Here is a 21,516-nt window from a genome sequence, read left to right as displayed (position 1 = left end):
ATCTGAGCTAAAATACGTTTTTATACAATATTGTGACTCAAAGGAATTCTTTTGGGTATGTCACATAAAGTTCTGTGCAGAGCAGTCCTTAAAACCTCTTCAACGGCTGGTGAAATTAACTGTTCTCTAATGGTGTGCGGTTTTCCAGACTTTGCTATAAGTAATGAGATATTGTAAGACGTTGAAGCGAACATACTGTGCACGGTGGGTCAAGTCAACATTTTAGTTCTTCACTATCAAAACCCAATAAATTTTCATGGACACCTACTTACGATTGTAGACCCCGATTTTTTGTCACGCCCAATGTAGACCTCCTTTGAGTCTTCCGAGGACCTTTAGGAGTCCACCTGGACCACTTTGGGAATCACAGCTGTAGGTCATATATGTTTTAACCATTTTATACGTGAAAATAATCAATGATCTTACAGGAGCTAATTTCAGAAGTCAGTAGAGGCGACAAAAGATGAATAGACCACATCCGGCAACTAGAACACTAAAATTTAACGGTGAACTATTTTTAAGTTGAACACTTTGTACAAGATGTGATATCGTAGTACGGTCCTGAAGTTTATTGATCCTCGCAAAAAGAGCGATAACCTGTTATTACAATCAACATATTAATATTATTACATTCCAATGATTTCGTAATTTAAATAAATTCCCTAGTGATTTATTTTTCCAAATAACCATAGGAATTCCCCTATAAACTTAATTCTCTTGGGTTTTTATATTTGATGCTGGTCTGCTGGTAGTCGTCGTGCAAGCCTCTCTCATGAGATACGTTCGTAAACATAAAAAACTAGTTATAGACATTCTCTTTTTTTGAAGATTCCGTAGAATTAAAAACAATGAGATCTTATTAAACTTTTTACAACAGTGATAATTATGAAGTGTAACGGTTTTCTACAACATTGTATTTGTTTTTACGTTGTTTTAAGTGAGTTTATATAGTGATTATTGAATTTAAAATTGAATTGGTTTGAAATTTTAGGTGTTATTAGTGTAGCAACTGGATTCTTGTTTAACAATGACAGTTTTGTAAATTTAAGAGAGAGAAGAGCAACGAACAAATGTGATGGGTAAGTTTTGAAAATTAATTTGTTTTTGTGAAACTAATATATAATTGTGAATTATTAAGGCTGGCAGTCAAGGTCAAATTTTTATTATATATTAACTACGTGTTTATATTTTGGTAAACGAATAATTATCAAAATGAAAACAGATATGGATTCTGAGACTACTGAAATATTCATTAAATTTCTTATTTGAATCGATACATACTTATAATGAAAAATTAACAAAAATCAAATTGATAAAATGAATCGAAACACATAGATATTAAAACGAGATGAATACTCTTACTTTGACGTGTTTATTAAGTAACAAATAATATATACTTTATATATACTTTAAATACTTCTATCGTATGTACTATCGTCCCTCAGGGAGGATATCATGAAGCTACTAAAAAGTGTCATCTTCTCTTATTTATTTATTATTTATTAATATATTATTGTGTGATTTGTGAAATCGACCATATATTTTAATTGGCTACAGTGCTTACACAGCTTTAAATTTTTTAAATTTTTTCATAATGCTATGCTCTACTATCAAGCATTTGTCTGCTATTAGCTAAACTTGAGAATTCCAGGACCGGATTTAGAAAAATTAATTGAGGGAATCGTATTGAATATTGTGTGATTTGTGAAATCGACCATATATTTTAATTGGCTACAGTGCTTACACAGCTTTAAATTTTTTAAATTTTTTCATAATGCTATGCTCTACTATCAAGCATTTGTCTGCTATTAGCTAAACTTGAGAATTCCAGGACCGGATTTAGAAAAATTAATTGAGGGAATCGTATTGAATATTGTGTGATTTGTGAAATCGACCATATATTTTAATTGGCTACAGTGCTTACACAGCTTTAAATTTTTTAAATTTTTTCATAATGCTATGCTCTACTATTAAGCATTTGTCTGCTATTAGCTAAACTTGAGAATTCCAGGACCGGATTTAGAAAAATTAATTGAGGGAATCGTATTGAATATTGCACTCCGTATAATATTTTTTTAAATGCAATAAGTGATTTTCAAACTATATAAATAACCAATGAAAACGACATATGCAACAAAGTTGTAGCATTTTTCATTTGAATTTTTAGTGAACTATCAAATCTTATCAAACATACAACAACCATAATGACGTATCTCTAAGAAGGTATTAACTTGAAAAATTTTGAATATTTTGACTAAAATGATTTAGTGAATTCAAATTTGTTTTTAATATTACTCTAAATTTTTTCTTGTGACTTATTTTTTGTGCATTATTTTATCGTAATTTTGTGTATATTCCTATCATCTAACGAATGGTTATTTTTTATATTTTTTATGTCATAGTTTTACGTGCGCCTCTGATCGAAGATGTATAAAAATCGAAAACAGATGTGACGGTAAAGAAGACTGTCAAGATGGTAGTGACGAATATGCGGACTGTAAAACTGAAGTACAGTAAGTACTTTTGCATTCAGATATTTTAAATAATTTATAGAGATAACATTTGTACCTATAAGCCAACAAGAATGATAAAATTTCTTTTATTTATAATAGATTTTCACTATTTCCTTGCAGCTTAAAACCCTAGATCTAAATGCCGATTCATAAACTTGATTTTCCGTTTGCCGTTGCCGTTCGCGAGTGACATCTATTAACCTTATTCATAAACTTGACGTTGCTGCAGCTAACCTAAAAGTTTTGTTAGTCTCTTTGACGTGTGCACTGCTTTTTGTTTTCTTGATATTTTTGTTTCTAATCTAGTATTTATGGACGATATTATGGAAAATAACGAAGAGTTTTTTTTATTGAGAGCAAAATCACGTGACAAACGCAAACGGTTGTGATTGGTTCTTCTCTATTCCTACGAAATTTGCTGCGCTTGGCGGTAAAAGATAAAATTCGTTCATGTTGCAAATCACCAACGACAAACGGCAAATAGTATAATGGTCTTATGCATTTCAAGGTTTTTAATTTCAAACAGCAAACGTCAACGGAAAGTCAAGTTTATGAATCGGCCTCAAAAGTAATATTGCTTGAACTTATGTCTAGGCATATCTGTTCTTTAACAAGGTGTGAAATTCTGACATATAATTAAAATAACTACCTTTCAGTTGCTAAAATCATACCTAGATCAAAGGTAAAGATGTAGGGACAAAAAATCCGGTCATTTTTAGACATCTTAGCCAGTAAAGTAAGCATTGACTAAGTATGTAGTCAGACAAACAAATTTACAATATCTGTCGATGTGTTAAACAGGTAATGCGATTGATAAAAAGTCAGGATAGGCAGAAAAGCGCATTCTAAAAGAACAGAATGTCGTTCCAAAATTTAAAAAATCAACACCCAAATATTTTGAGAAGCAACAAATGAAACAAAAATCAAATCTTTTGCTCGCTAAAGGTAAGGAAATCCTTATCGAAGACGAATCATATTTTACTTTTGACGGGAGTGAAACGATGAATAACAAAACTTGTTATTCACAATAACGATAACAATAACTTGTTATTGTCAGAAAGACGAGGAAGTAAATTCAGAAGTGTATTTCAAAAGACCCAAAAAGTTCAAGTCGAAAATGTTGATTTGGTTAGCGATCTTCTATGGCCCTTCTTTAGCATACATTTGTCCTTCTGGATATTCTGTAACCATATAGATTGATGCAGTTCATAAAGAAAATTTCCTGAAGAAAATTTTGTGTTTTGGCCAGATATGATAACTGCTTATTTTGCAAAGGACGTTGTAGGAGCTTTTGCAAAGTTGAATATTCCTTTTATTGAGAAACTAAGGAATAATCAACAACTGAAGCCAATTTAGTGAAGTTTGAAACGAAATGTGGGAGACAACTACACATGAAGAATTAAAAAAGAGAATTTTGAGCAATCTCTAACAATATTTCATAATTAAATGCAGCATTTAAAAAGTAAAATTAGGAAAGCGAAGCGACTGGGTGTTGATTCAGTTATATAAAAAGTATATAATTATTATTATTATATTATATAAATAATTAAATTAAAACAAACAGTTTGTGTGGATTTTTTGTCCCTACACCCTTAGTTTAACGTTAGGAGAGGTTTTTATATTTTAGGCAATATATTCACCCTCGAATGAAAGCTCTTCGATTGTAGATCATGGTACTTTTAGTGATGGATTTAGGTTTGATGCCGCTCTAAGCCCATTTCGACACGCCATAACTAATAAACATTAAGGATAAATAAGCTTTAGATAGATAAATAATAAATATATATATTTTTAATATAAATCAATTTGAAAATTGCTTTTTCTTGGCTTCGGCCCGCCAACTATCGTCATAGTTAACTTCTTGGGCTGGTGTAGCTTTAACAGACAGTAAGTCTTCGCCCATCCTTGATCGAAAAAAAATTCTGAGCCATGTCGGATAAACATCCCGTGAATACAATAGAATGTTTAGAATAGGCTAATAAAAATTTTTGCAAAAATTTTCTTGTCCAAAGAAAGGTGTTTTTTCATTTACTGGAGTGAGTAATCTGGCTGAATTTTTCTGTTTTATTTATAACGATAATCAGAACGATAAAAGTCATGAACTCTAGATAGTGCTTTGGCTTTTTCTTCATATTCAGAAAATTGTGTATCTCTCATCCTTTAAAGAAAGAAATCCAGGGAACTATAGATGTGTATTACGGATGATAAATCAGCTTAAGATCTTTGAAGCTTCTTATTAGCAGCATTAAATATGCGGGGGTCCTACAGCTTCCTTTGCCGCATCCCGCATTTCACATGCCAAACTTTTCTATCTACTCGTTTCCCCTGATAGCCCTGTCTTTCATGGTCCGTTGAATTCCTTCCTTTCAAGTCCTTGAGGGTCTTCTTCTACTCTGTTGTTGGTACATCAATGTTTTCTTCGGCCACTTGTTCTGCTCCATCTGCATCACATGTCCGTACCAGAACAGTTGCTTAGCCTGTATTTTCTTTAAAGTCGTGTATATAAGATCTAACTTCGTCGAATATCTTTATGTTCTGGATATCCTGCACGATCCTCTATTCACAGCCTCTATTTTTTTCTCCTGTCTATTCGTCAGTTGCAGCACTCGCATCAATACGTTAAAATAAGCTCTACTATGACTTTGTATATTGTCATTTTTTTGCTTAGGTGAATTTTCTCTGACCAAAGTAATGAGTTGAGAATTTGTGTAGCTTGTTGCACTTTATTTCTTATATCTTCTTTTTTTGTTCCATCTTACGAAATTATGCTTCCCAGATATTTGAATTGTCGGAATCTCCTTTTGGGTTTCCAACCAGCAGATACTCTGTTATTGACATATTCATATTCAAAATCCATTTTGTCCATGTCGCAAGCTTTAACAACTTGGTCATCTGCGAAAAATAGAATTGTTACGCACTTATCCTCTATCTCAATTCTATTTCTCGCAGTTTTGGAACTTCATCAATGTATATAATTAAATAATGTTGGTGATAAACTGGACCCTTATCTCAAACCTTTTGAATATGAGTATGGTTTCAATATGGTACTTTCTAGCTCGACTCCACCTTTTGACTTTCTGTATATGTTCTGAATAGCCCGACCATAACATTGCTAAGATCTGATGTCGTCAATATATCAAATAGTAGCAGCATTAAAACGATCTAAAATTACATTCCAAACAATGACTAGTTTGTTGTTTCTAAATGTTGCAATCCCATAGCTTCAGATTACGTAGTCGGTTTCTCATTTTTGCTTTTGGTAACAAGAGAAGACAGAAATTTGTTCGCTGCACCTAGATATCCAAATGATGTGTAGATGTAGTGAAGAAATTGTATAGTTCTTGTAGACAAGAAGTTTGTTTATGTAATGTTTATAAATACATTTATTCACCTACAGTATAATGGTCGTTGTAACATAGATTACCGGTTTAATGTCACGTGGTCGTAGAATCCGAAGACGTTGGCCTCGAAAATTCCAGAACGCTAATACCATCTTGCCGTTTGGCAGCAGTTGGCGGGAAATGAACCATACACCGTGCAGCACAGTGAGGTAAAAAACTTACGATTCGTTGGATAAATCACCATTCTGGCCACTTAATGCCAATAATGGGAACAGACGAAAATACGGTAACGAAATATGCCGGATTGACTCGTTTTCTGTTGCACAAACCGCTCACAAAAGTATGGCGCCAACACACCAACTATTTAACGATAAAATAAAATCACGTCGGGGTTGGATGAGAAATATAAACAATACAATGTTTATAAATACATTTATTTATCCACAGTATAGTGTTCGTTATAACGTGGTTAACAACCAATTCAACTGCAAAGAAGTAATGAAAATTACTCGATAAAGTAGATAATTATAATACACTGAAACAACAGTTAACTTCATCCAAGAAAAAAAACTAAAAAAAAATCATTTAAACCCAGAAAAATTTATTGGTTCTAGATTTTTTCTCGAGTCAACTGTTTTTTTTTTCAGTGTATATTCCATTAAAAACGTATCTGGACCAATTTGTCTTTACTTTTTTCGTCTCTAAAATTCTGGAATTTCGTCCACTAAATTGAAGTGCTACGCGTAAATTAATCACTGGGTACTTTGTCTACTTATTGTTTTAGATGCCCTGGCTACTTATTCACATGTGATTATGGTGCTTGTATAGATGCTGATAAAAAATGCGATAGAAAATCAGATTGTAGGGATAATTCGGACGAAAAAAATTGCGTATATTCAAATAATGAAGAACAGGATTCCGGTAACTGCAAGTAAGTTGAATTTGCAGGTATTTTTATCAATTAACTGTAAATTTTTTTACAGATCTAACGAATTTCAATGTCAATCTGGTCAATGTATATCTAAAGATAACAAGTGCAACGGCGTTGCCGATTGTACGGATAAATCCGATGAAACACGAGAGACTTGTTTGAATATGTTCTGTCCAGGATTCACTTACAAATGCGATTATGGAGCTTGCGTCGATGGGTACGCCGAATGCAATGGTAAAAAGGATTGTATTGATAATTCTGATGAACGTAATTGTATGACGAATAAACCTACCTCGAAACCAACTGATAAACCTCCGGTTATTGTGGTACCTCCAAGTTCACAGTAAGTTAAATTGTTTCGATATTTCTTTTTAAGGAATCGCAAATTGTTTAGTCACAATAAACAGTCGCTATTGTATACAAATCAAAGAAGCTAAATTTTCACATAAACATTAGTGATATTACGAGATCTAGCTATTAAATAATCGGAGCAGATTTTATCTGGCCAAATACTGCTTCACAGATAGCGCATTATGGGCAGGTGCGTAGTTCTGGTATAAAATCCACGAGTTTTTCTTCCACAACTCGGGCCATTTTTTACGTTCTCACAGTGTAGCCAAAATTGACAAATAGTAAGTAGGGTTGACAGTCAGACCCTCTGGAAACCATTCAGTCATCACGCGATACCGTAAATGTCGAGAAAAACGATCAATATTGCCTTGAATTTTGATTTGCTCTATCGGCACTCACTAAAGCGCTTACACCACTCAAAAACACGCGCACGAGATAGAGAATTATCCCCATAGGCCTTTTGCAACAATTTCTAGCACTCAGTCGAAGTTTTTTTCAATTTAACGAAAAATTTGAGATTGATACGTTGCTCTTGTTTTTCGGCACGAGAAAAAACACGTTCGTTTCAAACGGAAATATGTTTTGAGAGTGCATAGACACGGTATCTAGGTACCCAACGCAGCCCTCTAGGCGCGCAGTCTCGTTCTTTACTAGCCAGACCTCGTACTTTAATGAAAATATTTTGCTCCAGTAGAAATCCTATGAAATCAATTAATTTGTATCTAGTCGTCCGATTGAAAACAATCAATCGGCTTGTACAATTTTTATAAACTTTTGTGTATAATGGTCTTGTGATGCGGTCGGTATTATGGTAGTATTCACATTGTTGTCAGATATTTCCTATTTCCGGAAAAATAATGAACTTTGTTATTTCAAATAGATCACCTTATATATTTTGTGTTTTTAATAATTGATATCCTAACCGAAATCCCATAACAAAGTCTACTATTAGTAAATTAGTAAAAAAGTTTAACGAAACTGGTTCAGTAAATAAGAAAAAACTGGTCATTGCATCACTAGCATTAATTATAACTTCTGCTACTTTGCTTTTGGAGTGTGATAGACAGAAAATAGTATTAATCAAAATACTAACCTCAAATTTCATTTAATATTTTGTGCCTAGCTTAACAATGAGAATAAAGCTAAGTTTTATCAAAGTCAGCTGATCTGTTGAGCCAAAAGTAACTAGATTTCTCCCTAGAACTGTAACTTACTTGCAATAAAATGACATCAAACCGATAAAGATGCAAGTGCGAGATTTTATGTGAAACAATCATCTGAACTTCATCTGCGCATGCTTTTGATCAAGAAATATTGTGTCTTGCATTGCAATCCCTGACTGCTCAATTATTCTTATTTGTATGGTAATCTTATCTTTTAATTTTCAATATTTGCAGGTTTTGTTTTATAAACGATGTTTTCAAGTGACTCCATAGGAAATAGTCGAAAGGATTCATGTCAGGTGATCGCGGGGGCGATAATACCGGCCTAATCACAAGAGCCTTGTACACAAAAATTTATAAAAATCGTACAATGTGTTTCCGAGATAATTGAGGCGTTCCATACATAAAACTCTGTACTGGAAAAGAATCCCATGTGAAGTTTTCACTGTTACCATGAATACATATTAGATGTTTTCCATTTACACCAAAACTCAGATTATTCTCACTTGCGACGTGATAACTCGTTCTTTTTCAGTCTCACGAGTGAGATCTAACTGAGTGTTTACCCGCAATCTGCACTAACTTGAGACCGTAAGTTTTGTGAACTCAGATTGAAAATGAAGTTAAGGACATCACGTTATCAGATCTTGTCATCAAAATAAACAATATTAAATTATTGCAAATAGACGTTGTTGTGAACAATCTTATGAATAAGATTATTTTCCTAATGTCGTTTCTTTTGCTGTGAGACGGATGGATCACCAATGATAATGGTGAGTTTTATGTGGTTATCGTGATTATTACTCGCTTGGAAAAAATCGTCTGGCGAAGCGATTGGCTTGAATATCGAGGAAAAATTACTAATCACTCCAATAGATCGACCCTGGTTAGTCGATTGGCCAAAAGTGGTGTACAAGCAAGCAAGAGCTTATAAAGATTACGGATCACAATAACGCCAACTTAACTTCACTTAACTTTTCTAATTGATGTTTTGTTGAATGCACCTTTAAAATAAATCGTTATTGCTCGGAATTTTAATTGAAGCAAGCAAAAAATTTTCTATCTGAATTACCCTCGAACATTGATAAATTTTCTAACAACTTTTTCAAGCTTGTTGCTTATATTCACTACTCAAGTAAAATCAAGGATATTCGTTTGATGGGTGTTGAGGTTTTGAGCAATGTGTTCCTGTCATAGTCACGTGGACGAATTAGTTAGGCAACTTCACAAAAACTTGGAGCTCTCTTTAAGACTAATAAGCTATATACTTAGCAACAGCTTCTAATACATCTTTGGGGTATTGCTCGCATTTTTGGAGCTCGATTCCCAAGCATAATCTGAGGAAGTTTGGCTCAATACAGAAGAGAGAAATTTGACTTGTAGACGATCTAGAGTTGACAAGAAACTTGGACAACTTGAGCATAGAAGTAAAGTCGCTGATCTGACTCTGTTTTACCGATACCACCACGGCATATGCTCTTACTGTCCAACATAATCCCACCTAGAGCAGTATTTGCCAAACCTACTCGACAGGCATACGTGGCTCATGAACATCAAGTTTATGCCTGCAGACGCTCAGAACGTCCATTTATCGGGATTAGAGAAGTGCAAGCCCGAATAGAATTTCAAGATCAATATCCACAGACATCTCCATAAGGCAGGCACCGCTCGAACTATTCGATTTTAATAGGGGTTTACCATCTTGTACTTGCTTTTTACATAAAAAAAATCAAAATAGATTTAAGGTGATTAGTGAAAAACATAAATTTACTTTTTTTCATTGTGTAATAAATGAAACTTGTGATAATCATATGTAAATATTAATTTTTTCTCGCGTTTAGGGGTTGTATGTTACCTGACCATCCAGAAAATGGAAAATGGGCAATTATTGGTGGTGCTCGAGCGGAACCAAAAACAAAAGTATCCGTTAATACTCTTTTAACATATTCTTGTAGATCGGGTTACAAGCTATCTAGTCAGAATGCATTATCACTTTGCTCAGAAAAGGGATGGTCAGCTGAAACTCCTACTTGCTCAAGTAAGTATATTAATAATTTATCTATGACGTATATCAGTTTAAGGACCGAATATATCATGCAATTCTTAGCCTAACTTAGAAAAAATGGTCATGAATCATTTAGGATAATGTAGCGAAACATATAGAAACGCGAATGTAGTGTACGGCTTAATTGTACGTATGCGCGAGGGCCCACATATGACCCCGAGGAGAGGAAGGTTCAATTGACGAGATAGCACGCAAAGTGATGCTCAACGCTGAATATCCTGTGTACGCCAAGATACTTCGTGCTTTACACAATTTTGTTAAGTGCAAAACGGTCAGAGCTGCTATCAAAAAAGCAGTGATTCTGCCTAAAGGTAATGTGCATCTCAGGTTTTCGAAGCCACACAAAGTGTACTGACCAATTTTAAATGGGAGCCCTACCACCCATACATGTCTCTCTATGACTTCTAGCAATTTGATCCACTAAGAAATCACCTCAAAGGAAAGCGCTCCAGCTCGGACAAGGAAATGGAGGGCACAGTTGAAGTTCTTATCACAGCGACAGAAATTCTGGCTCTCCGTGATAATTGTTACTAAATACCTCTATTATACCCACAGTGTTGTTCCACACCTTTTTATTTAAACACTCTGTGTAACGTCAAATTATTTTTCAATATATTCTCTCTTTATGAGAGATAAGAGCGTGGATTGAAATAATACGTAAAGTGGAAACCAACTCTCACTAATAGAAACCTCTCAGTTCAGACGCGCATTTAAAGCTGACATAATGAATAAAATAGAAGCCTTTGAGAAATGGTGCTAGAGGTGAACATTCAAGATACTGTGGACTCCACTTCTAAACACCATAAAAAAGAGATGTCGGATATTTCGGGCATATAATACGAGGTACCAAATATCGCATCCCTCGCCTGATCATTTAGAAAAAGGTTGAGAGCAGAAGATGGATAGTTAGGAAAAAGCTATCGTGGTTACGAAATATTAGAAACTAGATCATACCGAGAGTAGAATAACTATTCTGAGTAGTGATAAATAGAGAGCAATTCAATAAAATTGTAATGCAGATAGCCCACGCTTGAAGACAGGCACGGTACTGAATAAAGAAGAATATCTCAATTTAAGACATTTTTCATGGACCCCACTACGTATATTCAACTGCTGTGGGAAATAGAATATTTTCAACAGTTTCTGTTCCAGATTCAACTCGAATCAACCCTATCAATTTTACATATCGATCGAGCTTACAATATCCTGTTAATAAACTCACTACTCAGTCTTCACTGATCAGAATTCTACTGGCACTTTTAATATGAACTGTTTTGCTTGTCTTTGACCTCCACTATAACCTAGAGTTATACTTCTACGAAATAAAGTACCTTTAACATTATTTGTATGTTTGTGTAGCTAGCAATTGAACTATTTACTATTATTTCTAAAGGTGGGGTGAATTTATACACACTGTATCTTTAACTGTTTACTACTTATATAGTTCACTATGATATTGAAATATATGCTGACTCCTCGCTGCTAAACAAGCACGTCTTTATAGCCAAAAGAAGATCTCGAATAATCGTAGAAAGTTAGCAAACAAATAAATAAATAAAAAGGACTTCCTAGAAATTGGTTCTAAAAACAATATAAACAAATCGCCATTGTATTAATAAAAATTGGATCATTGGATTTTTATTAGAACTGATGCGTGACAGGTCGCATTGTCGTGGTGGTGGTGGTGATTCGTCTTCTACGATTGGTTTCTCTGATTTCTTTTCCAACTCTTGGTAATCATTTACTTGGAAGTGCTTCGTGCGTGAACAACTTATAGGATTTGGTTCATTTTGAAAGATTAATTGTTGTTTAGTTTCGGGTTCATAATCATGTATCCATAATTCGTCGCTTATCAATATCTTACAGACGTCTTTTAAAACACCGGAATTGAATTTTTTAGTTTATCTTCCTACCAATCGACACGAACTTTTTTTTGAGCGATTGTCAAATTATGCGGTATCCAGAGGGAATAAATCTTTTTGACGGCCAAATGTTCATGCAATATTGAATGTATGCGAGTGGAACTAATCCCCAAGTATGCCTCAATCTCACGTTATGTCACATCACGATTTTGCAATATCAGTTTACGCACAGCATCAATGTTTTCTGGCAGAACAGCCGATTTTGGAATACCCTCACGAAATTCATCCTGTAGAAAAACGCGACCACGATTGAATTCGGTAAATCAGCGAAACACGGTCGCTAAAGATGGTGCTTCACCAAAAGTCGAAGCGAGTTTATTGGCACACTACTGTTGGTTTAATCCACGTCGAAAGTCATAGAAAATCATCGCACGAAAATGTTCGCGATTTAATTCCATTTTTTGACAAAGATGAATGTTTCAAGTATCTGTAAGCAACTCAAATAGTAGTATAACAACACGTTCTGAGTGGCAATGTCAAATTTGACATATTCACATTCCTGTTGCCATATCTGAAAACTTAAGTAGCAATCCTCGTATGATTCTATCTATAGGTTGCTCCATTATGCTTTCAGTTCCAATTATGTCAGAATATCTTTTACAGTATTGTGAAAACAATGTACGTAAACTCATTCATTTATTTTATTTTTTAGTACTATGCCCACCTTTATACACGACCGAAGTAACTCAAGTATCTTGTTATAATGAAAATAAAGCGGAAATCAAGTGCAGCGAAGCTACAGAAGGTGCTTACGCAACGTTTGTCTGTTCTCCTTATTACGAACCAGTAGATAGAGTACCTGTTACAAGATTTTGCAGAGGTGGAACTTGGAATTTACCAGCTCCGCAATGTATACCAGGTCAGCCAATCGTAATCAATCTTAATTTTAACGTTAACATTTACTATAACAATAAAACTTTTACTATTGACGAAAAACCTAATATACAACTTGACGTTAGATCTGGATCATTATAAATATTTATACGTAGCAATTTTGATTCTAAATTAGTTATTTTATGTGTGTTTTCTTTACTAACATAAATTGAAGCTTTTGTGTGAATAAAATGCTGTGAAAATTACGCTCTCTCCATCAAATTAACCTTTATTGTAAAGTCATTTCCCAACAAATAATCAAAAACGTTAAAAAGTCAAAAGAAAATGGTTACTGAATATTTTTTGATTATAGTTACTTATTAGTATGATTTACATTAAAGAGTCATTTTTAACAAACTAGAGACGATAATCCACAAAATAATTACTATTGCAAAACAAAGTGGTTATACTTCTGTTTTAGTTTTATTTTGAAATAACTAAAACAGCTTCACAAAAACTTTAAGTCCTCTGAGACCAAAAATGTGTATACTCCACACTAATCCTCTATGAGGATCATATTCGCCCATCCTTGGATGGACATCCGGAGCTCGGCTCTCAAGCATAACTTGAGGAATTTCGATTCAATATAGAAAAGAACAATTCGACTTGTAGGCAATTCAGAGTTGATCAGAAACTTGTTCAGCTCAGAGCATAGAAGGCTGTCATACATAAACATAATCCACCTAGAGCAATAATTACAAGATCAGGCATACGTGGCTCATGAGCAGTAAGTTCACCTGTAAACGTCCAGAGCATCAATTTATCGGGACTCCTTTTGGAAAAGTGTGGCATCAGCTACAATCTGCAGAAGCTCAAAAATATCCATAGGCAAATCCACGACGAAGACACCACTCGAGCTACTTCAGTGGTTGTTTTTCACATAAATTTGTTTTTGCAGTTTATGCAGTCTCAATGTGTTCCTCCAAATTTCCCATTTTATGCAAACCGAAAACAGTCTCAATAAACAGTAGCTTCAATTCAAAATGCTTTAGTAATGCTAAAAACTTCTTTTATTTTGATATTTCGTATTACGTCAAACACGCCATAAGTTCTTTTACCAACGCAGGGTTAAACCCTACAAAGCATTTGTATATTGTGGCGGTAATACATCCAATATCTTCCTTTAACTGTTGAATGATTTTGTTTCCATTATGGTAAACAGCTGTTGTGGATTTTTGATCGAAAATACGTTCATTAAATTAAATATTTCTTCTCTAGTAAAAGCAATCCTTGTATTTTTTTTGTGGAAGGGAAAATCTTCAAAAGCTGGAATTGCGATGTTATTTTACCCACTAAAAACCCCCCTCTTGCTTCTCAATACACTGTATAACTATTCCACCAGAAGGTATTAATTCATATTGCTTGGACTTATCTTGGTATGTCTACCAGATATTTCTAGTTTTGATTTATTATTTTTGTCACCATAGGGTTTTCCAGGCTAGCTATCATTTTATATACATTTTGTAACGATTGTTGAATAAGGTAACTTGTAAGCCACGATTAGTCAAAAAACGTGTAGTTATAGTCAATTAAAAAATACTCTTTATCAATTATTCTTATTATAGAGTACTACTTAATCGAATATTAAGTTATAAGGTTTAGTTATCTATATACCTAACCTAATCGAAGCTAAAGTAAAGTTAACCTAAGTAAACATAACCTAATCGAAGCTAAAGTTGAACCTAACCAGAAAGTGGATCCGTTCCTCGGTCTGTTAACAACGTCAAGAGATAATTCCCAATTGAAATTTTAATGATAAAAAACGTTTAACAATTATTTTGGATTTTTTTCTTACTGTGCGTATTTCACCTTCCCAGCTAAGGTCCCATCTCCTAAAAATAGCACCCCCAAAATAAAACCTTTCGTTTAATTCATAAATCCAGTTCAATCAATTCACTTATTGGTGAAATCGAAAGTATTAATTTCCGACATCCTTAATCTCAATAAATGGATTCTACGACCTCGAAAACACTAAACTAATGTGTTTTTATTATAGCATTAAACCAGGCGGATTCGGAAGTTGAGCCATGTTTTTTCAAAACGTAAAATTAACCAATGTATTTAAAAGGTGATCCTACCATGATCCATGTGAGGATTGAAGGTGGGGCCTCCAATCACCGTCCGCATATCAGTGAACGTATATACAAATTATAGAATAAGACTGAATCGAATTTTTAGTTACAAGGTTTTATTATCTATATTAGAATCGGGTTTCTAACGAAACGTTTTTTAATTGATTAAAAATACACGTTTTTTTATAAAAGTGGCTTACAAGTAACCCTATTAATTTTCAAACGACCTTTTGGTTCAAAAACCGTCACAATTTACTGATGATAGTAAGCTTTCGATTTGTTGTATAGTTGCCCTAAGTTCCTCCTGCAATATTTGACATGCAAAAAAAGTATGCTTTAGAGTATCTTCCACTTTAGGACCGTAAAGACTAATTGGTGAGTGTCTAATTTTAAAATGCTAAAAATAGCTATGAAACATCCATGTCTTATGAGTAGATGTGTAATTTATACATCCGTGTTCTCTATCAAGACAAATTTCAATTAATATTTTTGTTCAGCTACCTTTATCACCTGCCTAACAGCCCTGCAGTCAACCATGAGTACAGCTTCAGTATTTTTTCCGCGAGTTTTAGACTTAATTATAATATCTGTAACCAGTAATTCTTCTGATGTTCCAGTACAAGTACATAATGGCTTTTGTAGCCCACATTGATGCTTAGCACCCAGTATCTTGTAGAGCTTCGATTCTGTACAGATTTATGTCGGATTAGGACTGATCATTAATTTAATTAAATGATTTAACTTAATATAAATCAGTTTTTTTAAGTCTTTATCTATTTTCCTCAGCGTTCCATTCCATATCTCTCAGATTGCTTCCTATTATTTAATAATGAAAAAACTCAGAAAATGATAATCCAGCATCCCTTTCACTCCTACGACCACAATTTAAAACCCCTCAAAACTCAAAATGTTTATAAAACTTATTAAAAACAATAAAATTATTCAGTAACTTATTTCAGTTATAAATAAATGTTAAACTAAGTTATTTCATCATATGTTTACATTCATTAAACTAATATTTTGAAGTTATGATCTTTAATTAATATAAAGCTTGGTTTATGCAGTCAAAACTAAACATTAAACCAACAAATTTAATTTCTAGTTGAAAGACACTGACATGCAGACAATTAACAGTAAATTTAAATTAAAATTAAATTAAGAGTTCACCAACTTTTAAATTCTCAATTCAATTCCTTAATTTTGTGAGAATACGCCAGGACAGTTTAGGTTGGTGGTATTGTTTTGTTTACAACATATCCTTGCTTTTAGGTTTGAAAATATTTGAAACTAATATAAAAAAAATAGGAAAAAGCAATATCTGAAAGTCAGCCATGTCCTTTTTAGATGAGGGAACACTGATAGATAATGTCAGGAGCTTTCCACATTTCTATGGCAAAAATAACTCGAAACAGGAAATTTCTATTGGTTTACCTTATCCTTAATTTAAACCAAAAAATTAACACCAAGAAAGTTTAATGTTAATTTTCATTTAACTTTAATTTTGGCTGCATAAACTAAGCTTTATATGTGTATAACATTAACTGGTATTTTGTATTGAACAAATTCTTCTGCTTTTTACAAATATTTTTTTGCAACTACTAATAATATTATTGGAAATCCTTCAGTAACTTCCCGGTTTACAATCATAATAAAAACACGTTAATTTGGCATTAACACGTTCATTTGGCATTTTCATGATCCCAGAATCCAGAATTATACGAAACAGCGATTCATCTTTATTATAAAAACATCAAATTTTATAGAAAAATATATTTTTCCCGACCTTACGGCCAATTAACATAGCCTAACCAAAACAAAAGTAAACCTAACCCAATCGGAGCTAAAGTAAACATAACCTAATCGAAGCTAAAGTGAAGTTAATCCAATCGAAGCTAAAGTAATGTTAACCCAATCGAAGCTAAAGTAATGTTAATCTAATCGAAGCTAAACTAAAGTTAACCCAATTGAAGCAAAAGTAAACATAACATAATCGAATCTAAAGTAAAGTTAACCCAATCAAAGCTAAAGTAAACATAACCTAATCGAAGCCAAAGTAAACCTAACCAGAAATTGGATCCTTTTCTCTTATTTTGGATTGTGTTCTTACTGTGTGTCTTTCACCTTCCCAGCCAAGGTCTCATCTCCTAAAAATAGCACCCCCAAAATAAAACATTTAGTTTAATTGATAAATCCAATTCAATCAATTAAATTATTGCTGAAATCGGAAGTATTAATTTTAGACATCTGGGATCTCGATAAATGGATTCTACGACCTGGAAACCACTATTAATGTGTTTTTATTATGACCTTAAACCAGCCAGTACGGATGTTGACATGTTTTTTTATTAAATTGTCACCTAACTTACTGTAAAATTAACTAATGTATGTACGAGGTGTGATCAAAAAATATTATTATTATTTTATTGGAAATATGATTTCATCTTCTTCAAAGCACTACCTTTGATTAGCAATATCCTTATTCCAATGCTGTATCCATGAATGGAAGGCTTTTTTTCTGCTTTGTCATGGTCTTGTCAACATTTTCTTTCAGCGCATTTTTTAATTTTCGGAAAGGACGGGTATGGTGGTACTAAATCTGGTAAGAAGGATATGAACAGATAGATAGACTTTTAGTTATATAATGGCGAAGGAGAAGATTGTTTGTCCACTTTTTAGGTCTCTTTCTTTGCATGTAGTTCCACAACTGTTCAGTACTTCTACCATGTGTTTGAAAAAACAAATTTATCCACTTTTAGTACATTTCATCTGTTTTTGAAGTCAAAAAATGTCATTTACTGGCTCAACTCTACTTTTGCATCGTCCATAACAATTTTTAAGGTTACTACATTATGTATTTTCATCAGGATTAATATTTCAATATTTTTGGAGCTTCTTTGGTAATTTTTTAAAGTTGTTAAAAAACATACTGACGAGCCAGACATATACTGTAGTGAATTATTGCTATGAAAAATTCGTTTTCCATATTTTTTTATCAAACCTTGTAAAAATAATTTATGTATTAAATTTTTTATACATTAGATTATGTAACTGAAAAGTATTATTTTTAATAAAGTGTAATTAAGTTTTCTTGCCTTATTTATACACGAAGCAGTTTTAAAAAAACAGCAAGAGAAAGCAATTTTGGTTCTTCCAGGTAAGCAACGACTATATGGGATGATAGATAATTTCAAACATAGTAGATCTAGAATTTATTTATTCAGCAATGGTCTAATGATGTACATGAGGTATTTCATACTAGGTAGCAACAATGTATATCAAAAAAATCCTCAAAAAGAAGAATTGAAATATGCACCAATATATTCAGATTTGTAGCAACCTAGGGCTTGTTGAAATCCTATTATTTGGATACCATAAAAAATTAACATTAGCTCATTTTTTTTCAGCTTGTGGAGAAAAACGTGTTTCGGCTGTACCATTAATAGTAAATGGAAAGAACGTTGATAGGGGAGATTATCCATGGGTTACAGCTTTGTACCGAAGACAAGGTGGTGAATTCATCAATTCGTGTGGCGGTTCAATGTTAACCCAACGTGTCATTGTAACAGGTAAATAGATTTTAGACACATACTGTAACTATTTATACCATAAATCGAAGTTTTTTTTAAATTTTGACGTTTTTCCAAATTCAACTTGTTCTGTGCAATGCTTTTATAAACAATCCAACTCTCGCAGGTACTTCAAAGATTCCAAAATATTCGATAACAACGTAATTATACAGGTAAAGGTTTCAGTTACAGTGGAAAGAAGAATATCCTAATCTCTCTAGCCTCAATACAGTAATATTTAATTATGATGAATTATTAATGTTTTTATAGATTTTTTTTTGTTATAAAAATATTTCTTAAAGAAAACAGACGTTTTTTTTTTGTTAAACGTTTGTTTATAGAAATAAATATTGAAATTGTGTTGTATTCTAGGTACTGTATTGGTATTTTTCCCATATAGACCATTTGTCCACTTCTTTTCACCTTTTTGGGCCAATCCAATTATCGAATGTTCTTGTAGGTTCTTCAAAAACGTTCAGAACACTTCAGAATATAAGGTAATATAATACTCTTATACTTTCAGCTGCTCATTGTGTAACTTACGAAGATTCGAAAGGTGCTGTTGTTGATAAAGACATATTGAGAATAGCAGTTGGGAAATATTATAACAAATTCATGGATCCTCGAGATACCCAAGCTCAATATTCAAGTGTAAGTTAATAAAAAATGTATTTTTTATATAGTTTTCACAAATCAAAATATTTTTGATACTAAATCACATAAAAATATCTTTTTCAACATAATATAATTTTTTCACATTTTTACAATCTACATCATACTTTCTAAGGAAGTTAACATTGTTAGAATGTTACTTCATACTCTCTCTTTGACATGTAACCATGCAAGACCTATATAACAATGGAATTGTGAAAAATATCAGCTTTAACACTAAGTAAAGAGATGCAAAACAATTTTCAAAAAAATAAAATTTTTCCAGGTCATCAAATTAGGTATTCTTTTGCGAAATTACTTAATTTTTAAAGTAAAATTTCTCTAAAATATCATTTATCTAGTTTTGGAAACTAGAAATAGTGATTTGCGGCTAAAAATGGAGAATAGAACAGATAAGGAACAATTTGTAGTCTATAATACATGGATTTTGCCATGGAAACTGCACTGATGAAAATAAAAATTTTTATATTGCACTATTTATTTCAACTCATCCAAATCTATCTAACATCGTATGGAGAGTTTTTTCTATTGTTTCGAGTGTAGAAACTTCAATCTCTCAACTAAATTCATTAAACCAAATTTTTATCATTTAGCATTGGTTTGAGTTGTGCTTAATTAACTTTTTTTTTCAAATTAGAGGTAGTCTACTAACATTGACTCTCCAAGATGAAACAAATGATGCAGCTTTTTCTATTTTTGACATGAGTCAAAATATAATTGCCAGTTAAAAGTAGTGTATTCCTTTTGATTAAGAGTTTATGTATATCAATCCATCCTCGTAGCGTGGTCTACAATCTCAAATATATTCTTTATATTTTGCGCCTGCCTATGTTAGCTAACTGGATTATTTTTTCTTGAAACATCCTGTATATCCAACCATTAGTTAGATGAAAACCTCCAAATAAAAATACTCCAAAAGATGTTACAAAACAAAAACCAGAAGTATCTGGAGGATTACTTATAGTCCATACCAGTTAATCTAAATGGAGAAAGCTACCCCACAGGACCAATTTGGTCTAAGATGGGACTAATGAACCAGACTCATTTCCATAAAAATTATCAATTGATTTTTTTTTTCTAAATTTTCAGATCAGTGAAATATTGGTGCATTCAAAATATAAAGGGGAAGCCCAAAATTTCGCTTCAGATATAGCATTTTTGGTCACCACTGATACTTTGTTATTATCAAAAGTAGTACAACCAGTTTGTTACCACAATTTGAATAATATACCTCTCAACAACAGGATGCAAGGAGTGGTAAGGACTCAATTTCAAGTCGATTCCTAATGATAGATGCTACAACAAAAAAACTGTTCCAATTTTAGATAACCGGTTGGGGATATACGACAGCAGGAGGTAACCCATCGGATGAATTAAAAGAGATATTAATACCTTATAAAGAAGATGGTACTTGCGAAGCAGAACTACCATCCGATTGGAGCGCTCGGTATTTTAGTCCTGACAAAATGTGTGCAGGACATTATAATAAAAGTAAGATAAATACTTATTACCGTTGTTATCAACAAAAAATCTTGAAAATTGAGTTCCTATCAATTACTAACAGTCGCTACAACACTAGCTGGTCCTTCGAGCCGGGTATGAATCTATAGAAGGCTCGAAAGACCATATAATAGTGGAAGTAAAAAATTTATTCCGTGATTTCAAATTAAGAAATACTTTAGAACAATTTATAGAAGAATATCAAGAATAGAGAACATTCAATGCCTTTTTTATCCGAAAATTTGTAGATATTAAAATGTTTTTTTAGGTATTGCTGTATGTAAAGGTGATAGTGGTGGAGGATTAGTATTTCCCTATAAAGATGGAAGATATTACATCCATGGTATAGTAAGTGTTGGTTATAAAGTTACAGCTGGATGCGATATACAACTAAGTACCCTTTTTACAAAAGTATCTTTCCATTCAGAATGGTTAGAGCTAGTAACAGCTAAATACAGTTGATTTTTGTACTAAATAAAATATTTTTTTAAACATGAATGATGTTTTTTGCTTTCCAAATTCATTTCAAAGGACGTCTAGAGAAATA

At 32.9% G+C, this 21,516-nt stretch overlaps 1 protein-coding gene across 1 annotated transcript; it reads left to right on the top strand.

Annotated features, from left to right (window-relative positions):
* Positions 1–587: 587 nt before the first annotated feature.
* Positions 588–21,467, top strand: LOC130441131 (modular serine protease-like). The gene is made up of 12 exons (XM_056774678.1): positions 588–937; positions 992–1,079; positions 2,403–2,513; positions 6,639–6,785; positions 6,838–7,128; positions 10,141–10,337; positions 12,939–13,145; positions 18,636–18,797; positions 19,321–19,448; positions 20,559–20,726; positions 20,795–20,960; positions 21,238–21,467. Exons 1-12 carry the CDS (start codon positions 886–888, stop codon positions 21,429–21,431), a joined length of 1,911 nt encoding a protein of 636 aa, XP_056630656.1. The 5' UTR covers positions 588–885; the 3' UTR covers positions 21,432–21,467.
* Positions 21,468–21,516: the final 49 nt, after the last annotated feature.

The sequence above is a fragment of the Diorhabda sublineata genome, chromosome 3 (genome assembly GCF_026230105.1).
Source record: "Diorhabda sublineata isolate icDioSubl1.1 chromosome 3, icDioSubl1.1, whole genome shotgun sequence".
Classification (NCBI taxonomy): Eukaryota; Metazoa; Arthropoda; class Insecta; order Coleoptera; family Chrysomelidae; genus Diorhabda; species Diorhabda sublineata.
Note: the sequence above shows the minus strand (reverse complement) of the source record. Positions and strands in the feature narration are given on the sequence as shown.